At 38.7% G+C, this 26356-nt stretch overlaps 1 protein-coding gene across 3 annotated transcripts; it reads right to left on the bottom strand.

Annotated features, from left to right (window-relative positions):
• Nucleotides 1-577: 577 nt before the first annotated feature.
• On the bottom strand, nt 578-24879 carry ZC3H14 (zinc finger CCCH-type containing 14). 3 transcript variants are annotated; one of them, XM_074824893.1, is made up of 17 exons: nt 24343-24879; nt 23876-23918; nt 20595-20709; nt 17545-17585; nt 16993-17188; nt 16230-16650; nt 14203-14363; nt 12990-13090; nt 10186-10341; nt 8589-8663; nt 7946-8102; nt 6936-7159; nt 4771-4891; nt 3660-3796; nt 2507-2601; nt 1497-1603; nt 578-853 (listed from the first exon to the last, which is right to left on the bottom strand). In XM_074824893.1, the coding sequence occupies exons 1-17, from the start codon at nt 24826-24828 to the stop codon at nt 847-849; spliced, it is 2643 nt and encodes an 880-aa protein (XP_074680994.1). In that variant the 5' UTR covers nt 24829-24879; the 3' UTR covers nt 578-846. The 3 variants fall into 3 exon arrangements, with proteins under 3 accessions (XP_074680994.1, XP_074680995.1, XP_074680997.1); XM_074824894.1 differs by having other exon boundaries at nt 24793-24877; XM_074824896.1 differs by having other exon boundaries at nt 24353-24703.
• Nucleotides 24880-26356: the final 1477 nt, after the last annotated feature.

Genomic DNA, 26356 nt, shown 5'->3' with positions numbered 1-26356 from the left:
TTAATGCTTTTCATCATTATAATACCACTTAAACGTATTTATGGTCACCTCCTGGGATTATTTTTTGCAATGTATGTCACACAGGAACTTTCTCAAAGGAGGTAGTTACAATGAGATTCAGAGAGGTACTTTCTCTCTTCCTGGTGTAAACGGAGACATCTGAAACCATTTATTTTCAAGTGAAGGGGTATTTAGTTTCATAGGCTCTTTAAATGGAGCCCAGTACAAGAAATTGTTTAATTGTTCTTGCTTATGAAACATTTTTGGTCCCTTACTTTCTTAAACAGGGAAAAAACAAAGATATCAGGGGTATGATGCCTATTACACAGCAAAAAATGCCCCAGAGACAAACCATTTACACTCTTTTTCCCTAGGAGCAGGTGAAGAGTTCAGTCACCCTTCGCCAGGACATGGGTTCAGCTGTATGCGCTGTACCAAACATATGCTGAACAAAAAATACTTCTAGTATGACCCAAATACAGGACTAAGCTTTCTCAGACCTTCTGATGCTACACTCACTCACTTCTTCAACATACCTAATCTTAAGCAAGAAACATAACCCAAACAGAACACAAAATGTGCTTTGAAAGTCTTTAATGGAATTTAAAGTAAAACTTTCCTTACACAGACATTTTCTTCTTACAGTGTAAAAAAAATGTAAAATTGCTCAAACTTACAAACTTGGAAAATTAGAGACATTTCAAGTATGCAATCAACTTCATTTTATGAAAACAATGTATATTAAAAGTTCAAAATGCATGAATTTTTCTAACATCCTGTGCCCCTGGTGGTTAATCTTCCTTTCCACTACTGACCAAAGGAGGCGAAGTTCAGTCCCAAGTGGTATCATTCACTGAGGGGGGAAAAAAACCCAATTCATGTAAGTAACAATTCTACCACTCTGTAAAGATGATTTGAGAACTGATCTGTGTCCTGCCCCGTAACAATTAAGACCTTTGCAGACAAGATTAGCTGGAGTGGAAGGCTCATGTATCTTTAATACAGACAATGAGTGCAGCTTTGGGAAGTTTGCTGCCAGTTTATGAAATCATGGATAGACAACAGGATGGAGCTGTTCTGCCAGAAACGCTCTGAGAAGCCTCTGAATGTTTGTGAAAAAGACAGCTTGGACATAAGACAAAACAAGAGTAAAGAGCTGATGTTGGATATTCAGCTTTGTTCAAATAAAACTCAGTAAACACAACATGTCCCTGTCGGGATTCCAGTGACTGCCATACTCTAGCTGCAGGACAGTTATTTTTCAGTGTTGCATCACATTAGCTAATGTTTATACTACTAAAACCAAACAGTACAGAGTTCTCTTTAAAAGGAAGATGCCTATAACAGGTATCTTTCTTCATATAATCTTTATTATTCATCACACACACATTACTCCTGTGATTACTCCTGTGAGTAAAATTACATTTGTGACATAAGTCATAACATACACTCTAAACCTAATCAAGAAAAATAAAATTTGAAAACTAGCACCTCACCTGGTTTGAGTCCGAGTCCATTTCAAGGCATGGCGTGGAGGTACAGCAATAGTTGGGTGGTAAAAAGTGCAGTCTGGTCTTGTACACTGGGTGTTAAATCTACAATGCTAAAAATGAAAGATTTCAGAAGAGGCTACTCGGAACTGGCTGCCTGAACTCCTGACCTCGCTGGCTCCTGTGTGTTACATGTCAGTCTGTATCTATTTGACATACCTGGCTGATGGCTGAGAACAGCTACACAGACTGGTGCCATCAGTGCAACCCAATAACAGAAGGAAAGCCTTTTCCAAAAGTTTTTAAGGGTTAGATGCTCCAAAACTGCCACTGCATGGACAGCTGGAAGCTCCTTGGCTTTTAAACGTTAACAGAGTTTAGTTTCAATTGATCTGTGTGTACAAGTCAGGAGCGTGACACCGCATTATCTGCAAGACAGAGGAAAAGCCGGAGTATCTGGCTAATAACAGCTGGGAACAGAGTCCTGGGGCCCCAGGGCATTTCAGGGTTGTTATGGGTTGAAAAAGCACTGAACTTACTAGTGTAAGAATAGGCAGGGACACAATTCTATGGAATAGAAGTACCCAAGTTATAAACTCTTGTACTACATAAATTACATGAATATACTCCAGGATAACTGATCAATCTTTAAAGTTCTTGTATACTGCAACACATCCGAATGAAGAGTCAAGAGTCTGAAATTTATTCCTTCCATAGAGGCTACAAGATGTCCTCCTCCTCCTCCTCCACCCCCAGCATCCTGGATGGGCAGATTCCTGACAAGTACTATGGCCAGCTGCCTGTTTAAAACTTCCCAGAAGCATCTGGTAGAAAAATTATTTAACAATATAATTTTCCAAATTCTTTAAGTCACTGCTTTTGCATAGTCTGTTTCTGAGTTAAAATGTGAAAAGTAAAAGCAAAGTGTGAAATGCTAGTGACATTTCCTGACCCAAAGTAAGGTACTTCAAGTATCTTTCTGGAAAGGAAGGGAAAAGATAGGAGAAAATTCTTACTTTTGGGTGGTAAAATGGACATTCCATTTTCTTACAAGCTGGAAAAAACTTGCACAGCGGACTACTGGAAGTTACAGACAGTGTGGGTAGTGGTGCTAAGAGTAGAAAAAAACAGGAAGTGAGTCTGGATCAGAATAAACTGCTTTTTTAACATAGTTTCACACAAATATATCAATCCTTCTGCAAGAAATTACATTTTATAATACACCAAAATTCTGCAAAAACTATGGAATGCGTATCACCAGGCACTATGTGGATCTCATCCTGGGGTAGAACAAGACTATCAGGTAATCATTAGTCTCGGTTCTTCACCATTTCAGGAAAGTACCATGGTCATTGCAACAATTCCAACAAATTAAGCTGAGATTCTGGTAGGCAGAGACATTCAAATGTTAAATTCAGGCAGCAGCAAGCCTGTTAGCATTGAAGCTAATCAGACCGAAAGGCACGGGCAGTGCACTTTCCAGGAATACAGAGGAGCTGCTGGAAATGATACAGGAGATGGATAAGCACATTGTAGTCGGCCTGCTGGCAAAGTAACAAAACTGCACCATGCTATGACTAAGTGCTAAACCTCTTCCTAAAGATCATGACCCTAGTGGAGTAAAGGCCCTCCACCTTGGCACTGGTGAAAGGCTCAGGAATACCAACCTGTAATCCAGAGCTATTGCCTTTGCTGGGTAACCTCACCCCAAAAGCCATCTCATCATTACATAAAGATAACTCCTACGGTGTCATTAAAGAAAAAAAAAAACAACATTCATACAGAAACCTCTGTTTTCAATTTGTGTCACAAGCTCTTGGTATAACAGGTGAAACAAATGTATAACATGAAACAAATCTGAGCAAAATTGCAGTGCTGGCTAATCCCTCCAGAAGAAAGGACTGCCTGTGCAAGTCACCACTGTGGCCTTGCCTAGATTTTGTATGGACTCTTGCAGAAAAACGTTCAGGGATTTGTCTGACAACACTGAGTTTTTTGTTTTCGCAGGCACACTGGATTATTATTCTTCATCCGGTATTAAGAGTTGAAAGAAAATTAAGTCATATCAAGCAAAAATTATTTTTTCACCATTGTCAGTTTCTTCTTCCAAATACACTGTTTTCCCTTCAGCACTTTCATTTAAAGCTCAGAAAAACAAGAGGTGCTCACCTGGTTTAGGAGGTGGATGGGGGGTTCGTCGACTGGCATGAGTGTAAGGACAGTCTGGCTTAGTGCACTTTGCATCGTATTTACAGTTTGGATGGATGAACAAGCATTTATCAGCAAATTTGCAGTTAGGAAAAACTCTGAGGGAAAAGAAATTAAGTCATAAGCCCATACTTGGAGCAAAATCCCCAAGCAGCTCTTGTGCACGAAAGCCAGAATATCACAGAAAGCCAGAACTACAACAGGGCTTGCGCACGTGTGTTAGTTACTTCCAAAGCAGAGCATGCGGGTGTAGTGTACTAGCTGCACGCACACAGGTCCGTGTTCACCTCCCCTGCGGACACTCTTTACATGCAGGAAATAACTGAACCACTTCACACTCAGTGGCGTTTGGTAGCAACCTACTTGTTGCAAGCTAAGGCGCATTATTTATTCTTAGTGTGCAGTGCAGAGCAGCAAAGGGATGGTGAATTCAGACCTTTGCACAGAGGGACACAGAACTGACTAAGTAATATGCTTTGTTTACTGAAGAGAAAGCGTTATTTTGAAGGTAGTTACGTCAGATTTTAGAAGAAAATTCAAATGTCTGAGTAAATGAAGCTACCCAATCTGGTAACATTTATCTCAAAACAGAAATGATTTTTCTAGACTGTTGCTGCTTGTGGAAGAGAAGGCAAAGGACAGCACACATTCAAGAGTTAGCCTTTGGTTTCAAATTAAAAAAAAAAAAAAAAAAAAATCACCACATTACCATGTAATGATACCCTAACATGTTCAAAAGTATTCTGACAGCTAGCAGGAGAGTGCCTCTTGTTTTAAGACGACACGGATTCTCACATCTCTAAGCAACACAAAAGCACCAGCCTGTATGCTAAACTAAGCTTTCTTCTGCATGAGCACAGCTGTGACTCTACTTATTAAAAACATCACTGTATTCTGACACATGGTAGATGGGAGGAAAACACAAGAAATGACAGTGTGAGAATCTAGCTGTGATCCCTACCCTAACAGACTTATGCTGCCTTGAAATATTTACTAACGCAGAAGGGAAATCTGTAGCACTGAAAGAAAAATAAAAGTAACATGTCAAGTGCATGAGTTTTGCACTACTCACTTGCAAGGTAGTGTGGGGTGATGGTACACACATTCATCTCCATTTTTACAGGCAGGCCAGTACTTGCAGCGCTCAAGCACCTTCTCTTGGTTTTGCAGCACATTTAACTCTTCCATATCCACTAGGAAGGAAAGAAAAAACGGAAAAAAACAAGCTGGGACCTTTATGATTCTATATGCAATTTGGTGTACACAATGTAGCATAATTGAAATTCACAATATTTCCTATTCTCTCTCTCCTTTTAACCCCATTCTTGATAAGCCTCTATTAATCAAAAAAGTCATAACAATAAAAATTTATGGACAATTATATCTGAAGAAAATTTCCAAAACTATGAAGTGAAAGAAATTGTAATATTGGACCGACAGCAGCCTTTTGGTGATAAAAGATCAAACTTGCACTGTTTACAAGCAAAAAAAAATTAATTTTCTTCACAAATCCAAATTCAGGTGTGAAAGTCAAACAGACCAGATCTTGATCAGACAAGACAAAGATTCTTCAACTGAACCTCTTATGACTGTTCCGCTGAGCCATGTGTTAATAATAGCTATGCTTCCTTTCTCTGAGATATTTCTGCCTCTAGAAAATTATTTCAAGAGATAAAGTAAAAAAATCAACTTTTACACTAATCAGATATGATTTATTAGTATGGGGACACACTGAAAAAGAACCACTTTCATGTAATTTGCTTGGACAGATACCACCTGAACCCAGACTCCAATCCAAAATGTATTTCAAGAAATTCCAAGCTGAAACATTCAATACCTTCACTACTCTTATGGGAATCCGGGACTTTGACTTTCTATTTAACATTATTTGTAAAACCTCATTCTGCAAATTCAGGCAATTAAGCACATACCTTCACTGTCGTCTTATCTTCCCAGACCTGCCTAAACCTTTGGCTTTTCAAAGCTTTCCAGGACTGCTAGACTTACCTCTCTGATCTTATTAGTGACACACTTGCTCCAGCTTCATTCCATCCTCAGCCTCATTTATGCCTTCTCCTTGCAATGCACCAAAGCCAAATAATGCTATGCTAGTGCAAAACCACACTGCTTGTACAAATCACTTCCACACTGACCAGATTCTGTGTGAACTTCTGGCTAATGTAGCTAATCAAGTAAGAAACCTTAACAGAGATATAACTTTATCAGCAACACTCTCCTGTACCAAATAGCTTTAGTCGGGAGTATGAAAGAGACTATACTAGTAAAAGCACAGATTTGCAAGGGTAGTACTCTAATACGTATTTCACTGTACTACTAAAACTCTGCCAATGCATATATAACATTCCTTTCTTCTTTAATACTGCCTGATACGTGCAGTACTTCTGCAGCCAGTGGAACTGAAAGGATGTGGACTTAAAAGATCTTTTGCTTTTCCCCCGTGATTCTCTCATAATTGCATTACAGCTGGATCCATGAAATTTAAGAGTTCTCTGTATAGCATCAAATACTATTCTTTATTTAGTTCAGAAAATCTGGATGCATTGCTACTATGGAAAATAAATTTATTTTCATAAGAGAACCAAAACAAAAGAATCCAAGCATGACCTATGCTTGGTCTATGACAAAATAATATCCTCTAAATTTTTCATCACTGCGTCAGCACTCTAAACAATTCAAACATATGCTTCAGCAAGCAATTTCCCATGTTATTCAAAAGGTATCCTGAATACACAAATCTTCAAGTAAAATAACACACTGTTTAAGTTCTACTTTCAGAGATTCTAGCAACTTGATCCTATCAACACCTTATACTAAACAGGCTTCTTTTGATATCACAAATCTAGGCAGAAACATTAATACCACCTCACGTATTTTTTAAAGTTTAATGCATGGCAAAACATTCATCATAAAATCTCCTGTCCATCAGCATGGGGACAAATGATAACAGGTCAACCAAAAGTGCAGATTTCTGGCAATGAAGACAAATTACATTTTCAAAAGAAAAACCCCAAATTTTACCAATATTGAGATGTGTGGAGAATTACCTATGTGCCATATTGCTCTAGTTTACCAAGATAAAGGCTTCCAAAGATATGACCCCACTGAACTACCATATTTCATTTGCCTAAAAAATGCTCTAATTTGAATAATAAACACCATCACTTTGATTTCTTAAGAATGACATTAATGCTAGATCCTGTTGGTAAGCATAATTACCATCACAGCTTTCCAGTTGCCGGGTTACAATTTGCATCTGCTGTGCTCTAAGGCCTTTTAATCCTTTTCCAGCACACATATTTTGGGTAACTGGCTTTAATCCTTCAGTTATAAACATATCTTCCTCTTCTTGATCAGAAAGGTATCCTGGTGGACTGGGCACGCCATCCAGCGTCACGATGAACTTGGGACTAGCAGGTTTCTCTGGCTGTGCCAGCTGGTCTCTATCAAACAAAGAAATGTAGTAAAAATAGATTTTCTGACTTGAGAGGTTTGAGTAGAAGTGAGCTGCACTAGTAACTAAAAGTAGTACAAGCTAATCCATGGAGAGTCATGCAGTAACCAACCCACTTTTAATACTACTAATAATGTACTCTAATTAGCAGTTTGCCTTCTAGTCTCCCTGAAGCACCAGTAAGAAATACAGCCTTCAATGGCATACAGCAGAGAATCTGGCAGGTACATTTCAGTTTGTTGCATTCTGCTCAACAGATAGATCCAAAAGCTCATTTACAGACATAGTTAAATAAAAGAAAGTGATTAGTCTTTTGAGGATTTTACAGTTTTGAGACAAAAAAAAGTGAGGGTAAATGCCATTCTTGGAATCATGAACCTTTTATCACACAAAACCAGGTGTCTCCTCAAAAATACTGAACAGCTCATTATGAAACACTGGGTGTAAAAGCTTTTAGCACTAGGAAGAGAGAACTGAAATACTGACATTAAGAACTTTGATGTTCAGCCTGATCCAAAGATCATTCTAGCCTAATATCCTGTATCTGACAGTAGTCAATGTGGATAGAGGAGGGAGTATAAAAACAGGGCACACATATGTTTTCTCCACTGTTCCGCTGTCCCACCCACTTCACCTGAGGGATTTCCTGAATAGCATGTGATTCTAAATATTTGGAAACACACTATGGAGTTCTCATGCTTGACAAACAGTGATTTTATCTAAGCCACAAACAGCAATCTGACTAATAACAGTCCTAAAAGTAGTAATTTTTTACCGTGTCTGTATTAGACGTCCTGAGAGTACCCGTATTGCCTCTGTAGCCCTCCTTCCCAATTGCTGATTCTGCGGCACTATTTCCTCTGATAACTTGGGCTTCTTCAGGATAAATGACCTGGTATCTGTGTGGACCATAGACTCTGCATCATAGTAATCTGAATTGAGAGAAAAATTACATAGAAAAGAGGAACATAAGGTTGTAGTTGCATCTTACTTACAGCACATTTTTATTCTTAACTTACAGCATATTTTTTAATATCAATTTACATTGTTGACAAGCGAATTTTGTTTTAATTTCTTACTAGTAGCTTCCAGAAAACATTTTTACTTCCATGCTTATTCCACAGAAATGAATCGACAAGAGCCATAGGCCATATTAGGCCAGACCAGGAAACTTTGTTACTGGAATGGCTGTGCTGAAACAGCACTGAAGGAGGTCCACACACCTCCCCAGTATCTCTTGGGCTTTGAACACCTACTGATGTAACACTTTCATTACTTAGAGATGTAGAAACTAAAAAATTCTAGAAATCAGTATAATTAATTGAAAAGGAAGTTACATTTTAATATTCACTGACCAGTAGTGTTCAATTTGAAAACCAGCAATTTTTACTTAGGAATAAAAGATCACAAGACTTAACCTTGAGTCACTTGCAAAGTATCTTCAATCACAGGATCAATCTGGAGCCGAGAAGAGAGCTCCCTTTGTTCAGCTCCTATAAAAACCCCCAGTAATTAGAAGCATATTTTACTGTATGTCAAAATTAAACTATAGATTAAAGACATGAAGCATACTCTTCTAATTCCTTTGATTAAAAAAAAAAAAAAACCCCACACAACAAACTTCCACACTTCTAACAAAAAGAACGCATTCTCATTGTTATGAACCCCTTTCTCATCGTCTCAGAAACAGTAACAAGTTTTCTCCAGCATTTCAAAATCTAAATACTGAAAGACTAGTCTTTCCCATAATCATTGCTCAGGACAAACTAGATCTGCAGGTATGGCAACTTCTAAAGGCCAAATTTCTCCTCATTTGTAGAGGTGTTGACTATTCAGAGAACATGCACACAGGAAAGCAGCTAACAAGGAACTACTTTATAGTCTTCTTAAAAGAGGTGGAACAAATCAGAGTAGCACTGTTCTATATTTGACTTACAGTTTGAAAAAAATTATTTTGCTTCCTGTAGGTTTCCTAAGCGAGCTGCCATTTCCATTTCAATGGCAAGCGAAAATATTTAGCATAAACATTTTCTGTACATTAATTCACAGATTTAAGCTGCTTCTTACATACTTTACAGATACAATTTCAACTATTATGTCGGCAGAAAGATTCCAAATACATCCATGTGAGAAATAAGAGACTGAAAAAATAGATTTTTTTTTCTAGTAGTGAATATTTAGCATTCCTTAACAATGACTATGAGCTGATGTAACAAAGGTCTTACTCAAACTAGATTTCACTCAACAATCTAAATATCTAAACACAGCAATAGCGAACAAACTTTGTTTTACAGAAGTCATTTTCCACAGTCTTATTTCTATGATTCCTTGTAACTAACACAGACACACACACTTCTTTATTTGTAACAAAATCTTGCTGAAAAGATATACTGATTGCCTTTAAATGTTACCCTGTTTTCCTTCAAGAGGTGGGTTTTTTTCGAAACAGAAGTAAAAACAAAGCTTACTGTTCACACGCTTATCCTGGTATCAGCTGTCCCGTAACAGCAAATATAATATTTCAATATTTACACAAAAAAATAAAACATTAGAACTGTTTGTGTGGTAACAATACGTTGGAAAGAATCTTTTAATGCTTCATAGGCTGCAGAATTATTTCAAATGAAGAGTATCTTAACTCTCACATAAGTTTCATGACAAAATTACTGCTACATGATATTAAGGAAACAAATGCAAAGGATGGGGAAAAAAGAAGTTATCCCAATATAAATGGATACATTTTCTTATGCAAAATTATTCTTCAGTGATACGCCAGAATGCTATACCACCCTTTGCTTACTGATTAATTCCTCTGAGGTGATCTCTGTGTGTGTGTATATACACACACACGTACCTATCTTACAGCCATGCTTTAGAAAGCTTTTTGGTTTTCAGGCATTTCCACACGCAACTTCTGATGCTGACTAAAAAATTAAAAGCATTTCTTTTCTCTGCTCAGCCTGCTGTAAAATGACATTCACTGGTATAAATTTTTAAAGAACATGATCAGATGACCTTGAATTCCTTCAACTGTCTGCTCCTTTGGCTCTTCTACTTGAAGCTGAGAACTCGGAGCAGGTAGTCTGTTTTGCACATGGATTACTTCTAACTGAGATTCTTCTGGGCTAATTCGAGTTCTTGGTGCAACTGGAACAGTCTGTTTCTGTGGAACTTTAAATAAAGAGACAATGGTAAATCATTTACATACAACCCAATCATATAACAGTATTATCTTATATACGGTGCTAAAAACTCTAATTCCTACACACACAAAAAAAAAATCCCAAGCACCTCTCTTCACAAAAATCACCTTTAGCTACTTGTAAAACTGTTAGTGTGAAAACACATTCATGCATGTGCATAGAGCACTGTATGAGTGGCACCTCAGAACATCTACTTGTAAGACAAAACTGAATGACAAGGATTAGAGTGACATCAGCAAAGTATTCATTCGTCCACTTCTACACATAATTAATTTGGTACTTTCTTATGGTATTGAAATCACTTTTCCTTCCAGCTTTCATATAAACAATCAATGATTATCAATGCATACTTTTCATACAGTGTCAGCTACCCTATGCTAAGGTGCTTGCAAATAGAATATAAAACTCGATGACAGCAGAATCATAGAATCGTTTGGGTTGGAAAAGACCCTCAAGATCATCAAGTCCAACCACTAACCCAGCATTGCCAAGTTCACCACTAAACCATGTCCATAAGTGCCACATCTGCACCTCTTTCTAAATACCTCCAGGGATGGTGACTCCATCTCCCTGGGCAGCCTGTTCCAATGCTTGACAGTCCTTTCTCAGTGAAGAATTTTTTCCTAATATCCAATATAAACCTCCCCTGGTGCAACTTTCCTCTCATCCAAGTGATTGTTACTTGGGGAAAGAGACCAACACCCACCTCGCTACAACCTCCTTTCAGGTGGTCGTAGCACGGAATTTGGGAGTAGCAGGATGACAGGTTGGCTTCTTCACTCGGCTTCTGCTAAGACCGTCAGAACTGGTTGTGAAAAGCTAAGCATATTCTTCCCTTGGCTGAGTATCACATCAGCATTCAACTTCTGACACATACAACTAAAAGGTACCACTCAGTACTGGATTCATCATTTATGATCCTACCATTTTGTTCTACATTTGTATTTCAAATTAGCTTATTTCCATATTCCATTCAAAATACTTAAAAAATTACATGAAATATTACCTCTGAAGTGGAAGAATCTGCATGACACTTCAGATAAAATTCATTAATCGCCTCTGTATTAAACTACAAAGTGGTTCTTTTTGGTCTCTCCACTGAAATATTCTCATGTTGGTAAGCCAAACTACAAGCTCACCACTATTAAAAACCAATAGTTTTAATCAATTTTAACATTTTCTGGCTATGTTCTATTTCCTGCCATATTGCTGCGTACACAGGAAAGAGCTTCCTGCATCACCTCACAGTACTGTTCCCTGTGTTGCTGCTTTTTCCACCATAAACACTCCTTGCTGGATAACTGGCATCAGAACTTAGAGGCATCAGTGCTCCCACCTCTTTTCTTAACAAACTGCTCATTCTGCTTACCATCTAGAATGAAGACAAGCTCTTAGTGCTTGGGAGGCAGTTATGTTATTTGCTATTCATGAAGCAGCATAATTTTCTTTCAGAAGTTCTTTTACTGTATGAAATATATTTTGTAAGTAGTCAACCAATTCAACAGTTTACTAGCACTGTTCTTAGCTATCAGTTCTAAGCTTGGCCACAATCTTTATTAGTCATCCATACAATTGTTTTAAAATCAGCTCAGTCTATATCCCACTTCTAACATGCGCGGATACCTCCTCCAACTCAAGAGCCTTTGAACACAGAAAACTCCATACACATCTCATGCCTTTAGATCTACTTATCAGCACCCGTGCAACATTGAAAATACAAGTATCGACAAGAAAACAGGGAAGTTCTCAATAACCATTTTGTAAATATGCTTAATGCAGAAGGAAGATACATGTTTCTTACAGTTAAGTTTGCAGGTTTTGAGAGAAAGAGCAGGCAAGAGATTTTGAGCAGCTTTCGGTCTTGCTCCAGATGGCATAAAAGTCATGGTTTAGGTAGTTTAGTGAATGCTTCTTCCCTGGCAATGTGCAATGCTTCCTGCTGACAACGCTAGGTTTATTAATAGCCAATGAAACAAAAGCACACAAGATAACAGCTGGATTTGCCCTTCTTCAGCAGAAGTCTCTCCTAGCTAGGAGAACTAAATGCCTACACACAGGCAACTGCTCAGCTGCTGTACCAACTTCTACTCAATAACTAAAACCACTGAATTAAAATTGCAGCCTCACTGTTTGAAGACAATATACAGTGACATATCAGTCAGTATGTTGCTTGTTATTTTGCACTTCTATTACCTATATCCAGTGCATTTTGATTTTTTGCTGTTTGGCTTTTTTCTCCTCCCCTCTCAGAAGGGAGGAGGAGAGTACAGAAGGGAAAAAAGATCAAACAACCTGCCTAATTCTGAACACTTTCCCCTTGGCAAGTATCAACTTCAGAATACTTCTGGCACTTCCATTTTGTATCTATACACATTACAGACTTAGTATCTTCATTAATATATTTTAAATAACTCTTTCCTCCCTTTTTTATGCTTTCACAATTCATCACTGAAGATTAATGGAATGTTCTAGGGACATGGAAAATCCCTTACATGTATCACTGACATGCACTATTTAACATTCTGCTTTACTCCTAAGCACTATCTTTAGCTTGGATTGGTAAAACAGGGCTTGGAAATATACACCTTAGCACAAAAAAAAAATAATGCTAATTACCAGTGGAATAATTAGTTGTTTTTGTAACCGATTCTTGTGCTTCAGAGATTGCTTTCAGTATTAAATTCTTATTGGCCTGTTTTGAAGGTGGCAATGAAGGTCTAAGGGAGATAAAAAAATTAATTAATTGTACATGAATTGCAACAGCAACTGTATCCATGGTAAACACAGATATTTCAGCAGCTTAACACAGTTATGTGTAATACCGATACAAATCACCACCTAAAAATCACTTTATCCATATTTGTTTTCAGCTTGTTAATCTATTCTCTGAGTGGATGGGGAGCCACAAAACGCTCTCAAAAACAGAAGTCCAGAGGTGTGATTTTGCCTCTCAGCTTAAGCTCCTGTAAAACCATGCTGCATCTGAAAGGCACAAACTCTGCCATTTATTTCCTCCCACCTCTGCCCCTCACATGCCTGTTACTACATTTGTGTTGTCACTAGTAATTATGCAGCTGCCCCAGGGAGTAAGACCCAGCTGGAAACTGACTATCAAAAACATATTAGCTGTAAAAAAAAAAAAGCTTTCTGTTTGTCTTTGAACATCAACAATAAGGAAGTTTAAATCAGATAAATGTGCCGCAGTGCTGAAGATAAATTCAATAAAGTGTATTAGCTTAAAACAAATCTTATACAAGCTACATTGTAGATCAGTAGAACCATCTCCTCCCTAGTTTAAATGTTCTTTCTCTTACTGTTGAAAATCAGATACAAACCACTGATGTACTTTGACTGACACCTGACATTCAGACAGAATTAGGGAGCAGAAAAAAGGAAAAACCTCTCAAGTCCTTTCAAAAGTTAAAATCACCTTAAAAAAAAGTGATAATTGGTTTGAAAACTATTTGTGAAATAAGAACAAAGCTATTAAAACGCTTGGAAAATTATTTTACCACATTAAATACCTGGTCTGAGGCATGCCAACATTAATGTTCTTTTGCCACTAAACTTCTCCCCAATAGTGTAAAATTTCACATTCCATTGCAGCTTATGCACAATAATAAGAACAGGTTGAAAAATCAGAGGAAAAAGGGTGTTATAAACAGACATCTCACCCAGAGTTCTGAGATAGTACCAAAAAATATAAAAACAGCTTCCTGACTTTTCTCTGTCAATTTTCAAAACTGGGAACAGTTCTCCCCAACTTCCAAAGTTTTTGTTCATTAGATTCATTCTTGAAACCACACAGAATCACTGAGATCTTAAGTACCTTCTTTCTGGCTTCGCAGGTACAGACACGCTGCTGGAGATGCTTCCTGTTCGTGATCCATAGTCGTCGTCCTCCTCCTCGTCTTCCCCATCGTTAAAGAACTTTTTCACTTTGACTACTGAGCTTACAACAGGCAACCGTCTCTTCCTGGAGCTTTCTTCCTACAACAGAGCAACCAAAATAATTAAGCATAAAATGTGTATTAATAAGCCAGCAAAGAAAATATTGTAATTCTATGTATAGCCAGAAGATGAAGAACTTCCACCCAAGTTGAATAAGTCTAGGACCACTGTACTGTCAGCAGAAACAAGTGACAGCACTAGAGAGCATGAAAATCAGACATTTACACTGAAACATCTCATTAAAAATGTAACTGTAATTAACATTTAGAAAAGGAGAAGAAGAAAGTCTAAAGCACAATTTATCCAACATCTACAGAAAAAGCAGGATTTTCCTAAGAAATTCATACTATCCTTCAAGATGCACCTGTTGAAAGTCTGATAGAGAAAAGTGATATCAGTATGAATGACTTTCTCCTCTGTATCAGCTCTAATTTTACATTAGCATAAGGATTAATTTCTAGCAAGCTGACATATTCCAAAGGACGCTAATAGCTAAGCAGAGCCAGGATGATCCAGTTTAGGCAGGGTAAGATCCCTGTTCCAACACAGCCACTTATCACCACCACAGTGCACGGGGTAGTAACAAATTTAAATGCTAGGCTGCATGAAAGCATAGGAGAAAGCACACATCAGTACTTCCTATAGGAATCATCACTCACCACAGAACTACACAGGAGCACCATGAGGCATCTGGATGCCAGGTTTGTATGCAGTACCCTTTAAATGATCCTATATCCTCCAAGGAGATAGAAACATCCTAAGGGATGGACCTGGACTACACCAATACAGCAAATTCGTACAGTAAAAAACCCAATACCTAAAGAAATGACCTTTTTAAAGGTAAAACTTCGGAAAGCACAAGAACTTGTCTAAAAGAAGGTAGAATACAGCACAGGTCCACAGTTCTAAGAAACGCTCCTCCAACAGCCCTCTTCTGGACATTATTCATGAAATAATAATAGAAGAAAATCACAAGACCTTTTTCTAACATTTCCAAGGAGAGAGGTGACTGTCACTCACCAATGATTTATGTACAGCCCTAAACAAATCAGAATATTCTCATTCTCACTTTCCCATCCTAAAAAACAAAGATACCAGCACATGTATTCGTAAAGCATTCTAGTTTTCCGAATGAAATTCGTTGTCGTTTGTACAGAACTAAGTAGTAGCAAAGAGCTATATAAGCAGTAACAAACACAGATGCACTTGGAATACAAGGTATGTAAAATTCCTGCTTTGTTATGACATTAGCAGCTGTAACAATCTTCATTCTTCTCACAAAGGGCTCTTAACTGGTTCATATGTGTAGTCTTAAAACTATCAGCCAGGACTATCACCCTGCCTGGCTTAGTCTGGCCTCCAAAGTACGTAGGGCAGTAATCACCTTTCTCCTTGTACGACACTCACCCAAACAGTTCTTAAACGCAATGGTTCCAAATAGTATAATAATATAAACCTAATAAGCAACATATCCAGGCTTTCGAGACTAACGTATATCTAGCATATGTGTGAATAAACAGCATCCCAAAAATACTGATTTACAGAACTGTGTAAAGCTGGAGATTTACATAGCACTTACAGAAGATCATGCTGTTCCAGTGATCTAGAGATGAAAATTATTATTTCCGATTCATCACATGCATCATAGTGTGCTAACCCATTAGTCTAACTCAATATGGCATGAAGATGTATGAGCTAATTAACTCTGAGCTGCAGCAACCTGTCTGATGTTAAAAAGAGACCGCATAGTTTATCAGTGGACTCAAAGAATGAAAACCCAAATCTACTGGTGGCAGTGACAGAAGTCCTTTGATTTCTCTGAGGTGAAGATTTTACTGGAAGTATACATAGTAATTTAGGTTCCTAGCAAGTGAAAAATATCACAGTAGTTTAGATCATACTAACCTCGCTGCCTACTTTATCAGCACTAAGTTTGGAGGTGGGTCTGTAACTTTCTGCTAAGCTGCCAAATGCTTCTGGATTGCACGGCTGGCCTGTTTCCAAAGACCTGCAGCTTTGTGCGTCTAACTGCCAGCTCCCCTGTAAGCTGCCCTGTTGTGACAATCTGTGCACATGTGTATTGCCATCTGCACTCCTGCTAGCTGGTGGTCGGTAGATTTCAGCAGAAGGACGAGAAGAACCGTAAGTTACAGTTACAATAGGTTTCTTCCGTGACAAAGGATTCTCCTGCACAAAGTTGAGGTCTTCATCAATTAGATCATCTGGTTCAGGTTTAATGTCAATTACAGCTTCAGAAGGTGACAATTCCCTCAAAGGCTTGACTGTAGATGTTAAGCGGGGTGCAGAACCATCTTCACAAGACTGCCTGATAAAATAAGAAATTGCCAACTATTAACTCATCTCCAAAGAAAGCTCTGGAAAATGAGAACTGTCTTTTAAATAAAGCCAGAAGGGGTGAATCATTAAGGTATTATTGTTTATACACATCTAACACACTGATTGCTATCTTTAGTTTGGTTAATTAATCTAAGCCCATATGCTCCTTAAAGAAATGGAACTAAATTCCTGATTTAATGTTTTTTATGCAACAAATTGTAGCAACACTTTACTTTTCAAAACTACTTTGATCTTTCCAAGTAGCTGTGCTCTTCAGAATGCTCTTCACACAACTACTGTCTAAACGTTAGTAAGTAAGCAGAAGCTTTACCGTGAAGCAGTGTTCCTTTGCTCCTGTGAGCTAGTTGAAACTCTTGAGTCATTTTTTTCAGTCCGAGTGCTGGAAACTGCAAGAGGTGGCAAGATATCCTCACGCCTCCTCTCATCGCTCACACATGAACTGCTTTTGCTGGAAGGAAGGTTGCTCTCAAAGATACTAGATTCTGAAGATTTTACACTAGTTGGTTCTGTGGAGACAGGTACCTTTCATTTTTACATCAAAGCACAGCAATACAAATTTTGCAGTAAATGTAGCTAAGAAACTGCAAACAAAACATTGCACAGATCTGAAAACACAACAAGCTGAAAGCTCTTTTGGCTGAAAACATCAGCGATAAACACCAAGAAATAAATTCTGGACTCAGAAATAAATTCTTTATCTCAAAACATAAAACAATTTTCTAAAGAGTCAGGACCCAAAAGACCATATAAATTCAAAATTAACAAAATGGTCAGCCAAGATCTGTTTTGAAACTCATTAGACATGCAACACTATGCAGAAAAGATAAACCTACTTTCACTCAAAATTAATTTTCTTGCTTACCAGTAGTCACAGACCGCAGCTTATCCAAAACACCATGGAGCCTGAAATACATGGGGGACACAGAAGGAAGCAAGAAAGAAAAAGGAGAAACAAAAGAATTTTAGCTTACATTCACAACAATCATCTTTCAGAAACCAGCTGTATTTCCCCTCCCCCCCCCCATAACAAGCACCTCATTCATCTAAGACTTCACTTTCCGTTAACTAACATGTTTAACCTCAAAAGGGAGGCTTTAAGTATCTTGCCTCCAGTGAGTCTTCATACATGCAGGTAGGGTATTCATCACATCATCTGCTTTTGGCATTTACTTGGTTTACATAATTAAAGCCAGTACTTTCCACTCTTTCATTGCAATCAACAGTGTGAGTTAAGTATCTTCAAAACGAGTGACTCAAAAAACCTAAGGTAGAAGCCAAGAGTATAGCTGATAATTTTACTTCATATATGAAATTAATGAAATTAATTACACAGCAGTTAAACATAATTCTAAATAGAAACCTAAACAATATAGAGTTCACAGCACTTAACATACTCAGGATTCTTCCAGCATGCTTTGTATGTACCAACAATATTCTTTGAAACACATCAGTGAGCAAAAACATTTCAGCAAGGTGCCAAATTTGACGTTTGCCTGTGAAAAAGGCACCAAGCTGAAGCAATACAGAAAATCAAAAGGCTATAAAATAATAAAGCTGTTTAAAAATAAATACACATTACAGTGAGAAGAAAAAAAAAATTAAAAAGAAATCCCAACTTAAATGCATATCCTACTCAGAATTCAAACCTGACCATGGGCATCGCCATAACTTTGAATGAGTATTAGAAAGGAGTTAAGGAACAAGAACATTGAAAACTGGAAAAAGTAAGATTGCATGTGCCTAAACAAAGGCTTATATTCACCTGTTTGTGATTTTTCATTAAAACACTCTTCAGTTTTGTCAACTGAGCTCTGCTGATGCATATCAGTTTTCACACTGACCTCCAGATAACTGTGACCTGACACTTGCTTCAGAGTAAGAAGTGTTGGCCAGCCAGCAGGACTGTCAGGTCTGCCACAGAATTGCTGTGAAACTTTTGCCAGATGACCCCAAATTACCAGCTACAGGACAAATCAAGGGAGGCAGACCTCGTTGAGTATTGTATTCCGCCAGAGACTCAATGTTTAAGAATGTAAACATTCTAGGTTGCCTTTAGAAGCAATAAAAGCATATAAAACTTCCAACTACAATGATATTTAACTTTTTTCCACCAGTCTGCTTACAGCTAATTGCATAGGTTTCATCTCGGTTTCTTTTTCATCATTCTTTCAACCAATACCTTCTTTGTTACCCAATACAGCACTCTGACATTGAATTTGTATTTATAAGCAAATGTGGATACTGAATTGAGATTAGAAGACTCATTACACTTGGAATTTAAGCAGCTGTCAAAATCAGCAGGAGGTATAATATCTACGTATAGCTGACACTCAGTTCTAGATATATATATATTAAAAAATAATCTTAGTTTCTCTTCCCTGCTGAAATTTGCTTTCTCTACATCTTTATTATTTTTTTGAATAAAGTTTTAGTTTCATTTACAAAGCCATAAAAGTGTTTTCTGCTACATATTACTGTGTTAGTTCTTATTGTATATCAGGATTCAGTCAAAACCCTAATATTGGAGTTACCCTCATCAACTTGTAAACCTCACTAATGTGTCTAACTGATTTCCAAAACCACAGTGAGAAAGACAACTACATGACTTACTGATACAGTGAAACCCAAAAGTTTTGCCTAGGCAGGCCACAAGAGGGAACAAAGAACAGAAATGCCAGTGTACTTTTAAAAAAAGGGGTGCATGCTTAATTGCACTCCTTTCTTATATTTTTGACAAATGCCAGGAAAAAATTTAAAAATTGAAAGCAAACTCAAATTATATCAAGTAACACTGTTACATGGAAAGTTTAAATAGTTAATACAGTGAATTGTAACAGCTAGAACTAACTTACACTTTTTGTCAATGTTTATGATTTCATAACATACCCAACTTCTAAAATGTTTCTCTCTGCTATTTAATAGCATAAAAGCTCTTAATCAAATAAAGGGGAACTTGACTAATCACATAGAAGAAATACTGGAAGTTAATGTAACCATTCAATATGAAAATTTCAAACGAAACAAACTGAAAAAGCAGAAAAAATGTAGTATTTCTCTAATCTATACAAACCAAAAACGTTCCTTAAAACTATATTCGGTTAGAGACTCAGAAATAAGATTAACTTGAAAAAACACACAACTCAGAAAGCAAGAAAAATCTCTAGAGTGAAATACCTGCTTGTATACTGTGAAACACGGAGTTAAAGGTTTATACTGTAAGCCAAATTCAGTATTAGAAAATGCATGAGAAATACCATGGCTAAGGCTGTCATGCAGCATAGCGTAACCCATGCTGGCAGGAGTTCAGAAAAGATATGTTGCTAATTTGTCCTGCTCACAATAATTCTGAGGTTCTACTTTTATTTTGTAGAGCTGGGTGGTGGTAATAAATAAACAGCCTGAGAGGTGGGAATACATAAACATTTGGTGCTAAGCCTTTTCAAAGACAGCATACAAAATTAGATTCACTACTCATCTGTCCCGATATAGTAATTCCCATGCACAACAGCAATCTGAAGCATAAAATTAGCATAAAAGCAAAGAAGTTTGTCTTTGAAGAACTATTTTACATCTAAGTACTCTCATGCTCACAGTGGGCTTTGCAGGAATAGTCTTTTTTAAGTCAACATATGGCCCTCACTTACCCGAGTATTTCACACTTCATTCAAAAATTTGACTGGACTTACAGCAAAGAAAGAATATAAACCTTCCAGTGCTTTCCCACTTAATTATCACTGCAACAACCTAACAGTTGATAGACTAATTTACTTATTAGACCTGCAAAGGAAAAGTTTTGATTAATGTAAATTACACAACGGGGAAAGTAAGTAACTTCTTAAATTCTCAGGTTTCACTTATAGAAAGCAGTGCTGATTACTGGTAAGAAGTGTGATAAGTAGCTTACAAACATACCAGACAGTAAACCTGACAGTATTGTTTCCAAGGAAAAGGGAAAGGTCTTCTGTCATCTGCTCCTGACTCTTCTTATTGGCCACCATAACCATAATATAATCAGGGAGCTCTTCATCTAATAGAAAGAGAAATATTGTTTTAAAGTATAATAAATCATAAAAGACATAGTGAACTTCTTTAAACATGTAACCAGATTTTTTTTTTTCCAGTTTTACTATAAAGACTCCACAAGCAGATTAGGTAAGCAAATTAACAAGACTTCCGTTTTCTCTGAAGTTCAATACAAGTTTCAGCTATGAGTGAGAAATAAAAGATCATTAGCTTCACAAAAGCATAAACTGAAGATAAGATCAAAGTATTTTAAAAGTGAGTAAATAAAACACATAAAGGACAAGATAGAAGAAAGGCACTCTGTTGCCTATATCCTTTTACTTGAACACTAACAACTGTCTACAATTTTCATCACTTCAAATATTGACAAATACAGTACCTTATCCTTGTCAAATTTCCTTTAGATACAGAGATCAAACAAATATATATCCCTTTCTGATCTGTGCATTAAACAAATCAAAATTGTATTAAGTTCCAGATTCTCCATCTATAAAAAAAATCCATTCCCTTGCTGGACTGTTCATACAGGGTACACCTAGTCATCAGAATAGACAGGAAGGTGCTCAGAATTTAATACATTAAGGGTTTGGGGAATGTGGTATTTGGCTTTTTACCTTGGCCTAGCTCTGATCTACTCTGAAGGACTGAATGGCACATTTGTTGCTCAAGGGCATTAGGTATGCTTCTTGAGCACATATTTCCATTTAGTTTAATCAAACACCTCATGTTTTCCAATACCACTCCATGACATGAACATAACAATAGTAAGTGAAGATAATTGGGAAATCCACCTCAAATTGGGCATTTGAACCAAGGCACTAACTCATCTGTTCTCATTTCATCAAGTTAAGTCTGTACACAACATTAAAAAGACCTAAAAAATGAAAAATCTTAACTAGAAATCAAAATACAAATCAAAGGAATTGCCTTTTGTCTATGTACCCTGTAAATAATTGATCTGTACCCCAGACTACAGAAATAACATTCATACATTGCACCTGCATTTTGCTATCACTATTCAAGTGTTCCAACATAACATGTTTCTAGCCTAAACCCTAACTTTTTTTGGTAGGGTTTTTTTTATTTTATTATGTAAACTAAAAGTTGCACAAGATAGGTGGATACCCAGACCTAGGAACTTAGAATAAACTTTCCTTTTTCGGTCAAGCTACTTTTAAACCTGATCAGCTCTTCAGGTGGTTCAACATATGATAAAGTAACGAAGAGACTTTTAGTATAGATCAAAACATAAGTTAGCACAATTACCTGTAACAGTACGATAGAAAAAGGAAAGAAAACAACTGCTTCTCTCAGTGACCGTGTTGGCTTATGTCAACTTAAACTGTATGCAAGACTCCAGTCTTTTGAAAACTTTGATAGTTGATGAATATTTTACTTTACAGATATGAATTTTTCCTTTGTAAGTGCTACACAACAAGTAAGTTTCAACATGTCTTGTTGTAAAAGACCTTTTAAAAGAAAAGAACTAGCAGTTACAGAAAGAAACAAAAGCATGGTTCTTGCTCACAGAGCCTAGAATGAGGGAGAACCTATTTTTACCAGTTACCTAAAAGAATAAATAGTGTGTTTTTGAAAAACATTACTTGAAAAGTTGCCCAACATACTCTAGTCAAGAAAAGAAACCTGAAAAATGACAGAAATTTGGAAACAGTTGTTTAAAAACAAAAAAGAGGCCAAGGGAAGTCAGATTTGGCAATAAAGAATACAGAGTTATTTAAAGAAGATCAGCAGTAGACCAAGAAGAAAGAGCAGACATTGTATGCTGATCTTGGGAACTGCATTCTCAATACAGGAAACAGAAAGAAAAGAAAACCAAAGAAAGAATAATCACCCATAGTTGGAATCAAAGAATACTAGTATTCTACCATCCCCTTGGTATTAGAGATAAGAAAGCTTTTTTTCAGAAATGCAGGAAAAGGCAGACAAAGAATCAAGGACTGAGAAGCTGAAACCTAGAATGATAGCTAAAAAAACAAAACCAAGTTACCGAAAAAGACAACTTTTGAGACGGTGAAAAAAGACGACCTTACAATGAAAAAATTCTAAACACAATTCCTTGGCATCTGCTGAGTTCAGAATGTCACCTCACAGGTAACTCCCTTCAACAGAGTCAATACATTTTGATTCCATAAATACAATGGTCTCCTTTAAATAGGAAATAAGATGAATTCAAGATCAAACTACAAACTTTGAACTTGGTCCTGCAATTCATGGTATCTCTAAACTATGCTCTCAACTCCTTTCCTTTACCCGGGATCCAAGCATCATCACAGACAACAAGGCAGTTGCAGGACTGAGGTATTCTGCTTCCAACAGAATAATACTGTGTTAAGTTACCAACTTCTACTGCTGTAAAAAACAGCTGCTCTTAAGTGCAATATCCATTTAATACTGGATTCGGGAAAAAAAGAAGCAAAACCCCCACAACATTCACACTGCTCATCTCTCTCTCCTCACAATCCAAAATAAAATCTCACCCTGCCTCTAAGATTCAGTTACATATGTTTCATGAAGACTAGATTAACATAGCTCTTAGTTTTTCCCTTAACAGTCAAGCTCTTACACTTTGCAGATTTGTCCTACATAATGTTTCTGACATGGCCTTTCCACCTCCTAAAACAGTCAGCCTATCTCTGTCGTACAGTAATATCCTTTCCCCTATTTGTGACAAATGTCTCACCTTAAATTCAACAGGCTGTTGAAAAGATACCTAAGAAAGACTGACTCCACCTCAGACTGGTCACAGCTAACCGCTGCTATATTTGTGAGGATCTTGCTTTGTATAACGTTTCTCCTTGTGCTACAAAGAAACTTCCTTAAATATTCACAGACACCTATTGTTTGTTTTTCTTTCAAATCCCTTGCCACCATCTCTCCTTGAAAGGGGAGAGACTGTTAGCCTTCTTAGTTATTTCCTCTTAGTTCTTCACACATCAATGTCCATGTACTGCCTTCTCTTAGGCTTGGACTATACGTATTTTTCTTTCATACTAGTCCAACACTTCAGATAATTCACTCATGTTTAGGGCTTCTGTATGCAGTAACACAAGTAAGAATAAGTAAATATGCAGTTCCATTAACTAGCTGGTTGTTTCCTATCTAACAACAACGAATCTAAAGAAAATTGCCAAACACAGGATAAAACTTACCAACATAAGCCCCCAGCTCCTGCAACTTTCCTTTTATAGCACCCTAAAAAACAATGAAATAGCATTTAAAGAATAGAGCAACAAAGTACTTTTAACTGCAAAACGGTGGGAGGCTTAGCAAAGTTTTTCTCATTAACTGTTTGAATATGTTGTTTTAACATGTTATTTTTCCTGTTCTCCACCGCTCATGATATAAACGTTGAACAGTGAGGGACTGATGGCAGAATAGCAAAACCTGCCAGGAATCTCACACTCTCTACCATTTTTCCTACATACCAGTTCCTGGTGCTACCAGAGAACCTGCGAGTCCCAGCCGTCCTTTTTTAAGCTGAGACCATCCGGGCTCATAAAATACAAAGAAAACGAATCCCGGATGGTTTGATAAAAGGCCGTTCTCGGCTCAGCAAGAAAAAAAACCCGCCAGGATTTTCAAGCCATGATTGCTGAGTGAGAGCAGCTGACAAGACCTGACAGTACCGGGGTCTCACACCCGAACGCCCGGTCACAGCTGCTCCCTCTCCCGGGCAGCCCCCGGTGACGGGCCTGTGTCCCCGCGGGCCGCTCCAGGGCGAGAACTCCAGCTGCGGGGGAGAGATGGCAGCTCCGGGGTACGGCGGGACCGAAGCAACGCTTCCCAAAACGACTCTCCTGCTCGCGCCCCTCTCCGGGGAGCCCTGGGGCCGAAGGCCGCCCGCCGCCAGGAGCTCCCGGTAACCCCGGCCCGGGTGGGGGTTCATTCCGCCGGAGGAAGGGGTCTCGGCTGTTGTAGGGCCCGCAGCGGCCCCGCCACCTCCGCGTCTGAGGGGAGGCCGGAGGGAGCCCGGCGCCTCAGCCATCGGCCGGGCCTGCCCCCCCACAGGCGGGGTCAGGCCCCTGCCGCGGGTGGAGAGGGAGCGACCCGGCTGCTTCTCTCTCACCCGGATCTTGCGGCTGATCTCGGTGCCGATCTCCATGGTCGCGCCGCGCCGTGCCCCCTCCCCTCCCGTCCCGTCCCGTCCCGCCCCGCCGCGGCCTGCCGGCTCCGCTCCCGCCGCAGGCCGCGCCGGCTCTGCAGCGCCGCGCCGGAGAGTGCGCGGCCTCCGCCTGCAGCGCCCCCTGCCGGGCCGCGGCGGGACCTGCGCCGCCTGGCGCCGCGGCGGGGCCGGCGAGGCGGGGACCGCCCTGACGCCCCTCGCAGCCCCCGGCTCCTCCCCGCGTCCCTCGTCGCCCCCTTCCCAGCCGCCGCCCCGGCCGCCTCCCTGGGGCTGGGGGCGCGCCCCGACTCGGTCAGGCAGTGCTCCGTGCGCCCCGCGAGCGCTGGGGCGGCCCGGCGGGTCGGGTAGCCCTGAAGCGGTGGCGGCGGGGAGAAGGGGGACGGGCGGCCCCAGCTGGGCGGGCGGTGGGCGGGGGGACTGGGCCGCCCGCCAGCCCGGTGTGAGCCCGCGGCTGCGGCCTGCCTTGCTCTGCGAGCACCGGGCAGCCGCCACACGCCCGGGAGTAAAGAAAACAAATGTCTCCTCTAGTGGATTTCTAAATAATTGCGTGTCAGAGGCTCTGCTCTTAGTCTCATTGTCACATTCAGCTTTTAAATTGCCTCTTCATTCATTCCTGTTTTTTATAAAACTGGTTTATAAAGTCCTGCCACATGGCTTAGGATGAGTATGAATACCGTAAGATTAACTGCAAGGTTATTTTAATAATCTGCAAAAGTACAAAATTTGAAGATTTAAATATCTGTTAAAAACCAAATGTATTATGGTATAGCAATACACAAAAGTATTGAAGTCACTTTCAATGCCATACTACAGCTATACTATAAAAGTATTTTACTATTGAATTTTAGTTTTGTGATCCCATGTTAGACTGATAAGCCTTAAAACAATATGCTTTTTTTTTTTCTTAGAGGTTGCAGCATCTATTAGTCTTCCTGCTACAAGGGAGGAAGAACTACGTGGAAGTCATGTTTGAGCCATACCATTTACGTTTTGCACCAATGTCCCACCTTCACTTCAGCTGATTCAGTGAGTAGTAAATTACAGAAAGCCAAGCCTACAGATAAAGGGCCCTTTACAAGTAGTGCCACTAGGTAAAATAATCTCCAGGCATTGTTGTTAACAGCTGTATTAATCTCTTTCTGCATCACTGCTCCTAATATAAACCAAACATCATAGAGAGATAGCATAGACTAATTGTTGCTAATGATCTGAGATGTTTGCCTGACTGTACTTATACTGGTGTTACAGTGAGGTACAACTAGTAACAGATTAGTTTAATTACAACATTCCATTTTAACCTTCAAGACACACATTTTGCTCTCTTAAGATTTCAAATAAGTTGTATTACTTTATTATTGGAACAAGAAAAATAATTTTTGAAGGACAGAAATACAAATTGAGTTTATTTCATAACTAATGGATTTACTTTAGAAAGAAATACTGCTGAAAAAAATGTATCATCTGTGAATAACAACAGGAGCTCATTGCTTCAAGTTCAGCACTGCGT

The sequence above is a fragment of the Strix aluco genome, chromosome 4, assembly GCF_031877795.1.
Source record: "Strix aluco isolate bStrAlu1 chromosome 4, bStrAlu1.hap1, whole genome shotgun sequence".
Lineage (NCBI taxonomy): Eukaryota > Metazoa > Chordata > Aves > Strigiformes > Strigidae > Strix > Strix aluco.
The sequence above is the reverse complement of the archived record's forward strand: the minus strand, read 5'-3'. Positions and strand labels throughout refer to the sequence as shown.

Coding starts and splice junctions, on each gene's coding strand:
- ZC3H14 (XM_074824893.1), bottom strand. CDS start 24,828: ATGGAGATCGGCACCGAGATCAGCCGCAAGATCCGGGTGAGAGAGAAG. Junction 17,586..20,594: donor ACTGTCAGGTTTACTGTCTG/GTATGTTTGTAA, acceptor CATGTATTTCAG/GCTCCATGGTGTTTTGGATA. Junction 2,602..3,659: donor CCATCCACCTCCTAAACCAG/GTGAGCACCTCT, acceptor TTCTACTCTTAG/CACCACTACCCACACTGTCT.